We start from the raw sequence: 10,482 nt of genomic DNA, 5'->3' as shown, positions 1-10,482 counted from the left end.
ATTTCCATAAGACAAAACTCTATTATCTTCAATCACATTCAATTGGTGGAAATTCCCTACCGGTTGTCAATAAGAAGACATAGAAGGAACAATCTTCCTTATTTATTGTCAAGAAAAAAAAGCGCTCTTCCTTCTAGTCACGAAACAAAGAAAAAAAACAAATATTAAAATATCCCATAGACCATTACAAATTGTTGTTTTGTTACAGAAGTTCACAGCACCTGCCGGGCCAAACCGTACGCCGAAGACTCATTCTTGCATTCGCTGAAACTTAATTTGTTTGCTAGCCGGAGCCCCTGTTATTCTTTATTTTTGATACGTTCAATTTCAACCTTCAACCTCCTTTTACATCTACGGTGCTCAAGCTTGGTGTTATTGTCTTTCACTTGTGATGGCCGACAGTTTGTCATCAAAAAGCTGCACGAGTCTTAAACTCAGCAACATGGCGACAAAATGAAAACACAGACACAAGATTCGTTGATACTATTGTCTGAGTATGTTTAACCGATAAGCCGAAACGAGATCCTGTCTTTAAACTTGAGGTTTTTATGTCAAAGTTAGGGCTCTGCACAAATTCCAAACTGGTTGAGGTTGAACATACTAAATGTGGCGTCTTGCTGATGACGTGTCACAATAAATGCGAACAGTAAACGTGTTGCAACGATATTTAATTGGAATAACATTGTAAACACGGGAAAAAAAAAAAAAGGAGAGTATTTTTGAAATTCCTAAAGAAAGGCACTGCGATATGATCTACTATGTCTCTTTGTTGAACTAACAGGATCACGTTTCCCTTGGTACTTAATTACAACTTACAACTGTAAAATTAGTGAGGTTTGAGTTCAAAGCCTGGAGGTGTATATGCCGAGTCGAGGCTTCAAAGATGGAAAGTAGGGTTTAAAAGATTCTCTAGATATCTGGTACCGAAGAAAATGTTTTTCGGCGTAATTTGACGGACAATCAAAGTGCGTTCCAGGATTCAAAGTAAGTTTGCAGTACTCGGTTTAAAGTATCATTACTTACATTTACTCTCAGAGTATAAATAGACCATCGTTCTGTCGTTTCAGAGCCATTGAAACAATTTGGATTACATATGATTGACTAATTATCTATTTTTATTCACTATTTCTCAGCTTTTATTAAAAAAAAATCATGGTTGCAGCTAAATAAATTTTCACTCACTGATAAAGAGGCTGTATAAAAAATAATTCAGTGGGATGTTTCTGAAAATTTTTGGGATAAATTCAATACAAAACATAATCCCCGAGGTACAGACGAAATTTGTTTAATCTCACTCTGAGAACAGTGGGATTGATAAAGAGCTGTTGTCTACCATCGCTGGATGGTTAGTCAACTAGTCCTATTAAAGTAATACAGCCAAGGTCGAGGTCGTACAAATGATTGCGGAAGTAACATGCAGTATCTACTCGACTAATTGCCACCCTTGAATAAATATCTCCCTCGAATAAGGGCTACATTTGTTAAAGAAAAGTCAATAAGCGCTGCCATCTTGATGCGGCGCATTTTCGAAGAATTCTTTTACTGGGTTTAATGTTACTTATTAGCAAAGATTTAGTAATACATAAACAGGTAAAAATGAACGATATAATATCCCGACGTTTCGGCGACTTCCTGACGCCATTATCAAGGGTACAAATGAAAATAAAACTGATTCACAAATGCGAGTTCAAGAGTTACAACTAATTTACATAGGGGAGGTAGCTACACAAATACTTTAGCACGGATAGAATCCGTTTGCACGTTCAAACTCGGTGTTAATTGTTTGATGTAAAGCATCTCGTTGACAAGACAATCGAATTTGTTCATGTACTTCTTGAGAACTTGTTCTTAGGTGTTTCAAATAATGGCGTCATGAAGTCGCCGAAACGTCGTGATATTATATCGATCGTTTTTACCTGTTAATGTTACTTTCGCAGTTAATAAATCCTTAGAGAACTAAATGCAACTCTTTTTGAATGTACAGACTCAGACGACCACTGGAAATACATTTGAAAAGAGCAGGGAATGACAAATGACGACAACCAAAAGACCCCATTCTAAAACTTTCGTTAAAATGAAAAAAAAAATTTCCGTGAAATTTAAACAAGAAACTTATTTGTTGCATTCAATTTCTAAATTCGCACCGTCCCCGCTTATTCGATTAAATATCAAAGTTCCTCAGCGATATCCCGTAATTAAACCCTAGTGATGCTGAAAGATTTAATTTGAGCTCCACCGTGGGAGAGCCAAATTTTTCAAAATGTCCAAAACCTGATGGAATATGGTCAGGTTATCCTTGCAACCAAATGATCGCAGGCATGATGACCTGTCCTTAAAAGCCTAAGGTCGCACAATTCAGTTCTATTGAGCCACCAGAGCATGAAATGATTTTGCCACACTTTCACACAACGCTACTCTCCCAAACGTTTCTCTTGATAAATTTTCTTTTCATAGTACTTAAAAATTGAAACTGCAAACTAAAGTTTCTGGATTCTTCCTTCCTGTTAAACACCACCTGAAGTGATTTGGAAATAAGATTCTAATATAATTAGACTAAAATTTGGCCTAGTATATGATGACGCAGGGCAGACAATCTAGAAAATTAATAGCCTGAAATTTCTTGCAGTGCAATTAGCATTTTGATTGATAGTGTTTTACAGGCAACAAATGAATATTAGTGAAGGTAAATGAAAGTAACCCACCAGTTACATCTTGACCTTGTACTCCAGAAAGGACTACAAGAATAAAAAGTGAGACTCCTAAGGATCCCATCATCTAGGGACTAGGTGAACAAGGAAAAAAAAAAGAACGAAACCTCAAGTCATTTTGTTATTCAGATATAAATCACGCATTATAATTAACTGAAACATTGAAAAAAAAAAGGCAGCAAAAGCTTAATTTTCCACACAATTTTATGTCCCTAGTAAGAAGTCGAATGATGGAGGATAGATTTATTATTCACTGCAAGATCAAAGGCCTTTCTAGTCAATTTTAATAAACCAGATCAGGAGTATATCTTTTAAGTAGGCATTTTGACGTTATACAAATAGCTAACCGGAAAAAGCATTTGGCATGCAATAGCCTATTACACCAGAGTCAATGCATTACCGAATCCAGGGAGTAATGAACCTTTGAGTCAGCTCATCAAATGTCTCCTTGTTGGAATGCTTACCACTAGGCTTAACGCTCAGTCCTTCCACAAAGGGGATAAAAGGTCGAAAATGAATTGTTACCTACACAACTAGCGCCTGGAGATCGAACCGGCGTGTCCAACAACTTTATCGCTACACTTGTAGTCAGTCCTTCGAAATGAAACCAGAAACTCAAACCAAAGCTTTAATTTTTTTCCCAAATAAACCCCCTACCTACAACTTTAGCGCGAATCGAGATCTGTCTACGTTATTGGCTCCTGGTAACTTTTAATTTAAATTTCCTGTTTCATACAGATCTTATCAAATCAATATTTTTAATCATGTTTAATGGTATTGCATGGAAATTTATCCGACGCGTTATTCTTTAGAGCCCTAAGTCTAAAAGGACACACTCGACAAAAACGTTTATACCGTAACGAAAAACAGTCAATGAAAGGAAAAACAAATGTCCTGGATTATCCTTCCACAGCATTCCTTTATTGTATTCAACTAGAATATCTTACCTCTACTTCCAAATATATTATTAAAGCTTAATGTAATGAAGGTTGATTTCCGTGACTTCAATTTCTGAGTAGAAAACACGTTTAGAGAAAAATCAATTTTGCTATACGATTTGTTTTCATTTACGCGATTCATTTATATTAAAGGAGTGAGATCTCTTAAATATTTATATTTTCTTTTTTCTCAAACGTCGCCAGAGGGCAATACAAATAATAAATGGAAAACACCTTTGAAGAAGGTAAAGAGGAAATGAGATAAATGTTTTCTTTTTCTTTGTGTTTTTACTTTAAAAGATCTTGATTTACATCACTCACTTCTTGGGTAGGGATCATCTTTTTCTCTAGAATAGAATTATTATATGAACTGAAAGAAGCAGATTCAAAGGATTTCTGTATATCTGACATTATAACGTAAATTATGGTCAACATTCATGAACAAAATTGGGATTTACTTAAAATAAGAAAACAATTCTAAATAACCGAGAAACAGAATTGGCATCCAGTTGTGAGATGGTATAAATACAATTAAGTCTTCTTTGGCTGGAGGGTAATGACGGAATATTCATGTGTTTCCCAAAAGCCAGTTACTAACAGTAAAAATGAAGAAAAGTATATTTAAGAATGATTGTATAGGTGGGATAATACTTGGAAAAACAGAAAAGACGAATGCATTAAAGTACATTGCGAGAAAAAATAAGAATAAATGAAAAGAATATTATGGGGCTCGGGGACTTGCATCCTAAAGCATCTTTAGCTTGAAGAAATTAGTTTGTCGTGCTGGATCATATAAAGATAACATAAAGTCGTTGCATTTATAAATCCAAATGGGGTAAACAGCCCAAGGCGCTGATTTGAAAGAATTAAAAATACATAACATAACATAACGAGGTTACAAGTATAATCAAGATACAAGCGCGGGTTTGCCCAAAAAGAACCGACATTTCTGATTTAAAAGTTTTCCTTCTTATGGAAAATGTCTTTTGTGGCAACTCACGCAGAGAGAGACTGAAAAATAAATGCATTATAACATATTTGCTTTCACCTTCTTGTAAATTGCTATATATCGCTTACTGTGCGTAATAAAAGTTCGCGTGGAACTGAATAAGAGTGCCAGGGTCAGTGCATACACAAGTGTATAAGATCGTAAACACGACAGAAATTCTGTCACATTATGTTAAGATAACAGGAAAGCACATGGAGTCACAATTGCCATATTTGTGTATCTATAATCGCTGATTGTCGAGGACGCTTATGCTGTTACACCTAATAACTGAGCGATTTATCCCTTTGGTTTGCCCAAGCAATGAGAAGCCGGTCGCATCAAAATACCTTGTCTGTCCTGCGGGTGTTAAAAGTGTCTTTAGGAAAAAATGCCTCCCTTTGTTTCTTAATTCAAAGTTGGACCGGAGCAATTGGCTGCTCGTGACTCACATGTTCAAGTATGTACAGCTCTTACTACGTTAGGTACACTGAATACTTTTAAAAAATTGCACCACTTTTTAAATATAATTTTTTTTTCTTTAAAACGTAACTTTACTCCGCTGGGCTTCACATCGCGGATGTCAGGCGTCGGGAAGTCTTCACACATTAGTCTCTATTATTGGACGTAATGGGAACAAACGTAAAACAAATTCGGAAGAGTATGATGCGCTCTTAACATTTAGTAGCACCTCTTCAAGATAATCATCCTCATCTGACTCAAATGCCCCATCTATGGATAGAAGACTATACAGGCTTATGTTACCAGAATCTATAACTGCCCTTATACCATTTTGTTCATGGATTTTGCAAGTATCTGGATTATCTATATCTTCTGCGAAAGACTCCGTTGACGCTATTGGACATGTTACGCTTATTTCTGTTTGGACTTCAGCCGTGAACAATCTCTGGACTTCCAACGAGTGTCCATATCGTTACTCGTATATCTCTTCTTTTTCGATTGACACCCTGACGCAAGACTTTTGCGGGTCTCTCTTACTGAGGGAACCAATCGTCGTCCCATCAGCTTAATGTTTCTAATCAGGTAAGCAATCATAAACTCCCCCAGATCGGCATTGGCGAATTCCTTCTGCGCCATTTCAACCACTTGGAAGTAGGACTCGTTTAAAACGGCTAGAAACATATTTAAGAGTATGAAGACCATTGTTAGCATGTAAAGTAATATGAACACCGGCACCAGAAAGCCGTTTACTGACTTTATCTCATAGAAGTATATCCTTCCTCCGAGAAGTATTTGTAAAACGGCGCGAAAGGAATTAAAAAACCAAGAATATGGAGGTAGTGTAGAACCAAACAATAAATAGCCGAACTGAGTATACGCCAGTAATGTTGCAAAGAACACAACGGAATAAGAAACAAGCGGGCTCATGGCCCGTGCGAGAGTTCCCAACATCTGGCACACATGGCGATTAAAACGAATGATTCTAAGGAACTTTATGGTAATGATGAATATGAGAAATGACAGTACACAAATTTCCACCGCTGACCATAGAACAATGTAATCCGCACTTGAAGTTTCGAAGGGATTGCTCCTGACTTTCCTTAAGAACCAACTGGTGTATTTAGCTTTCAAGAAGTACATGACAACAGAGAAAATCGCGATTAATATTTGTAAAAATTCCACCCAGTCCCAAAATTTGGTAAAATACTTTTTCCTTTTCCTATAGATCTTGGCCATCTCATTAATGATGAAAAATAAAATGAGAACCATGAAGAGGAGTTGAAAGACTTCGTGGAAACTTTGGTAGTTGTTATTGGATGCCGCGAATAACGTGAGGGTTCTTACGCTTTTGGAAAACACTATTTCTCCTGTTGGGAATCGCTCATACAGGCATTTCGCTACACTGAAGAGTGAGCTAGACGGACTGAAAATAATAAATTCTACGAAAACAGCTGTGGAAAACTCATCCATCCAATTGTTGGTCTGTAACTCCTTAACGACTCCTAAAGCGGACCTCATATTGTAGCCCAAGTCTGCCACATATCCTCCTCCATCATATGTTTTGTAAAATCCTTCATACGAAAGTGTTTTTAAATCCCAGGAAGTTCTATATCTCCAAGGTTTAGGGCACAGTCTTTCTAGTTCAAACACCGATTGATTATCACTCAAGTTTCTCACTGGGATCCACTCAGGCAAATTATATGTCGTCCCGTACTCTCTTCGGGGCGAATACGAAGGAATGCATCTTGGGAAGGACTCTCCAAGTTGCGATGTTTTTTCTGAACATACACAGACGCTTGCTGAAATTATGACAAACTTTCTCAGAATCAAACGAAAACGGCAAAAAAATCCCAAATATCAATAGGAGGGGAAATTAAGAAAACATATTGCTATCAAGCTCACTATTTTCAAGAATGTTGAGCAGTGGCTAGATACAGATCTAGAATTTCTTAAAATGTCTATTGCCAGTGAAAGGCGTTCAGTGCAATAGAACGAAATGTCTCATCGATTAGATTGGCTTCTGGAGAACAAAATTATTTCCCACAATTCTTTCCCTCATTGAGTATCTCTCAACTGGCCCTGCCAAGTCTATGGACATTGCACACTGTGGCTCAAAAAAAAGACAACGGAAGAAATGCATGCATTTAAAAAGAGGTTTCACTACAATCTAGAGTGGGAAGTTATATTTTTTCTTCTCTATATGTAACCAGCCAAATTGGGACAGCAACTCATAGAGAAATGTCCTGTGGTTACTGGAGTGAAAAACATCCTGTATCTCAATGACTAATCAGCTAACTCAAGTAATTTTTAATCTTTCAGAAAACCAGGCACCTACCAGGTTTTATTCTGATTTGCCTTAAACGCAGCATCCCGATCATGAAAAGCTCTCTGTTACGTAAGAAACCTTCATCGTAATCAAAGATCCGCCCGTTGTACCACTTGGTGTCGTAAAGCGCTGGCAAGAGTCTACTTCGGATCCAAGTCCAAAATGACGAAATATTTCTGCCCTTGAAAAGACGAAGGGAAACGTTACAATTTCGTTGTCAATTGGCGTTCTTGTGTGATTAATGAAGTTAATATTTTGTATAATTCTGTTTTCGAAAAATAGGTTATATGAAAACATACTGGCTTAGAGGGAGTCGTTTTCAAAGTTGCTATCGACAAGGGTCCATCGCATTTAGTTCTCCTTGTTAAATGAGAGTCAAGTCGCAAGTTACCAGCTTTTCCTCTCCTTTTAAGATAAGAGTTGCAATGTGTTGGATCGTTTAAGATCAATAAACGAAAGGTGAAAATTACATTCAGTATGCTGGCATGACTAGGCTTTCGAACAGTAATACTTTTCATGCCTGATAAACATAGGTTAAAAAAAAAAAAGCCTGTAGCGAGATATAATGCGTACCTTGAAATTACGAAACGCGTCTTCCATAGATGTCGTCAACACATAACGTGAAGGACTTCGATTTCCATAACATACAGTGAGTAAAAGCAGGACGAAAGTTAAGAAAAGGGTTATTTCGGTAAGAACTTTATGCATTCCCCTAACCTTAACATGGAAGTCTCTAGCTTTCTCCAATTCAACCCCTTGTGGTGGCTTAGCAACTATTTTATGGCTAAGATAACCTTTCTGATACGTCACTCCATGAACCTTATCATGATTAGGCGGCTTTCTGATTATAAGAGACAGCAAGGAAGGCAAAAGAATTACTTTAATTGGCTGAGACACAAACACGTCTTGAATGACCGACACACTAACTAAAGTTAGCCACTGATTTGAAGTTTCCTTGCCCCACATCATTAAATTTCAACTGGCTTTTTATTTTCCTTTGAGATGAGCGAAAGATCAAACTCTAGATAAAGCAAAGTTCAAATGATATTTTGTTTCTTGCATTTCATCAGATGCTTGTCAAATTGTGGTGAAAAGGTCACCCCGCAAGATGATCTACTACTAGAGGCTCACAGCGCGGGCGATTTGTGTGACAAAGTCTCAAGATACAAGTGGAGTTTTCATTTAGTTAACCAGGAGCACCTCTCTGTTCGAGAAGTTCATCATCTACGAAATTATTCTCAAATGAACAGCCAACGTTTTTTGATGGAAGACATTTCCAAATTGCTAGACGACTCAAATAAACAAATCATCTACGTCGTTAAAGCCTTTGTTCAACTGGACAAGAAAACAAAGTTTGAAGGAAGGTCTCCCTTCTTAGTTAACTCACCCCCTAACAGAACTTCAAATACCAGCTGTCATGTCACACCAATGGAAGGTGAAGCAATTTCAACAGATTTTCTGATCACGTGTTCGGGCTGAAATGACGAAGATAATCCACTTGTTTACGAGTTCAGATATCAAGATAAACACGGCATGGTCCTGATTCAAACTGGACCTCTGAACAGAGTCATTACAAAACTTCCGGTGGGAAAAGCGACGGAAGATTATTCGCTAGTTCTTGAGGCTCAAGTAGGAGACTCATTTAAAGACTTCGTTGAAACTCGTCTATTAGTTAAGGTATTCATAAATACTCTTTATTTTACTTCCCGTGAATAGCCAGTTTTCTCCAAAAGATCAGACTGCTTTAATTTGCATTGACCTATTCGGACCTGGCTTTTTTTGCAACATGGCTGAGAAATTTCTTGAAAAAATCATCCGAAGTTGATTTTCCTAAATTTGGGACTTTAAGAGAAGGGTGGTCTCAAACAGGAAGCAAAAATCCTATAAGTGTTCCTCATCTCACCGAAACCTTTGTATGGTCGATATATGCATGACTGCAAAGGCCCGTTCTCAAAAGGTGAATTCGAAATAGTTGCTGCTGTTTTAAAATGTAAGTAAGTCCACCCAAGCAGTCTGAATTAAACGATGGACTTGTGGAAAAGCAGCTTAGCGTCATCCGGGACTTTGTGCAGGCTGGCCATGTTAACCGAGCAACTGAGCTTGCTTTTATGCTGATGTCAACTGTGAAGGACTTTAGTGATGAATCATTTGAGGAAAAATCGGTACTGAGTAATGCTAGTAAACAGCATTTAAGATATTTATGATAGCACATAGGTTGATGTCAACTGTGAAGGACTTTAGTGATGAATCATTTGAGAAAAAACCGATACGAAGTAATGCTAGAAAACAGCATTTGAGATGTTTATGATGGTGCATAGGATTTTGTGACAGTTTGTTAGTTGAGTATTGACGAGAGTATCGAAACGTAGCTATGTTGCTTACGAGTCGTGCTCATTTTCTAGAACTATTTAAGAAAACAATGGAGGACTTTTCTATCCTCTAATAAACTCTCGGAGGTTTTGAAGAATGCTCAGTAGCGGTCAAGGATTTGGTTGACTGACTCGAATTTTTTTTAACCGTGTTCACCTTCTTTGGGTTTAGACTGGTAAACGCGAAAAATAATCTTATCACGAAAAAGTGTCTCCTGCAGCTTGGAGTTAAGGTAAGGATGATGAGGCAAAAAAAAAACGCTCGTACTTCTCTATTTCTTAGGAATTTCTCTTTTTCTGTTTTTTTTTTTTTCTTTCTTTTTTTTAACAGGGCACCATTTTACAAGATATGAAAGGCATCAAAGTCAATAGCGTGGTTCATGTTACAAAAGTCGCGGCTGTAGTTGCTTGAGCAACAGAGAATAGGAGAACTGTTCCTATGTCTTTGCAGGTAGGTTTACATTACGTTTGAATACACAATATGGGCTTAAAATCTTGTTGGTGGTTAATGCAGGGGATATTTTTTTCTGAACGTATGGATATCACTTGTTCCTGCTGGGGCTAAACATGCATGCCATACCAGTCATAAAATGCATCGAGTCACTATATGTGTTTTCACTACTGAGATATACTTGTCACTTTTTGTTTTACAAGACTGATGCGTTGACCCTCCTGACCGAAGCCACAGATTTCA

General features: G+C 37.4%; 1 protein-coding gene across 2 annotated transcripts; it reads right to left on the bottom strand.

The window, feature by feature from the left end:
• Nucleotides 1-3,399: 3,399 nt before the first annotated feature.
• On the bottom strand, nucleotides 3,400-9,243 carry LOC148728223 (polycystin-2-like protein 1). Of its 2 annotated transcripts, XM_088762960.1 has the most exons (4): nucleotides 8,807-9,243; nucleotides 7,993-8,047; nucleotides 7,429-7,600; nucleotides 3,400-6,892 (listed from the first exon to the last, which is right to left on the bottom strand). In XM_088762960.1, the coding sequence occupies exons 2-4, from the start codon at nucleotides 8,017-8,019 to the stop codon at nucleotides 5,505-5,507; spliced, it is 1,587 nt and encodes a 528-aa protein (XP_088619086.1). In that variant the 5' UTR covers nucleotides 8,020-8,047; nucleotides 8,807-9,243; the 3' UTR covers nucleotides 3,400-5,504. The 2 variants fall into 2 exon arrangements, with proteins under 2 accessions (XP_088619086.1, XP_088619085.1); XM_088762959.1 differs by lacking the exon at nucleotides 8,807-9,243 and having other exon boundaries at nucleotides 7,993-8,436.
• Between the last annotated feature and the right edge of the window lie 1,239 nt (nucleotides 9,244-10,482).

Source organism: Stylophora pistillata, chromosome 6 (genome assembly GCF_964205215.1).
Source record: "Stylophora pistillata chromosome 6, jaStyPist1.2, whole genome shotgun sequence".
Classification (NCBI taxonomy): domain Eukaryota; kingdom Metazoa; phylum Cnidaria; class Anthozoa; order Scleractinia; family Pocilloporidae; genus Stylophora; species Stylophora pistillata.
Note: the sequence above shows the minus strand (reverse complement) of the source record. Positions and strands in the feature narration are given on the sequence as shown.

Bases quoted from the DNA above. Each gene is read 5' to 3' on its own strand.
- LOC148728223 (XM_088762959.1), bottom strand. From the start codon at position 8,388: ATGATGTGGGGCAAGGAAACTTCAAATCAGTGGCTAACTTTAGTTAGT. The intron at 7,601-7,992 runs GTACGCATTATA...CGTCTTTTCAAG, and splicing joins ACGCGTTTCGTAATTTCAAG to GGCAGAAATATTTCGTCATT. The intron at 6,893-7,428 runs GTAGGTGCCTGG...TCATAATTTCAG, and splicing joins GCAAATCAGAATAAAACCTG to CAAGCGTCTGTGTATGTTCA.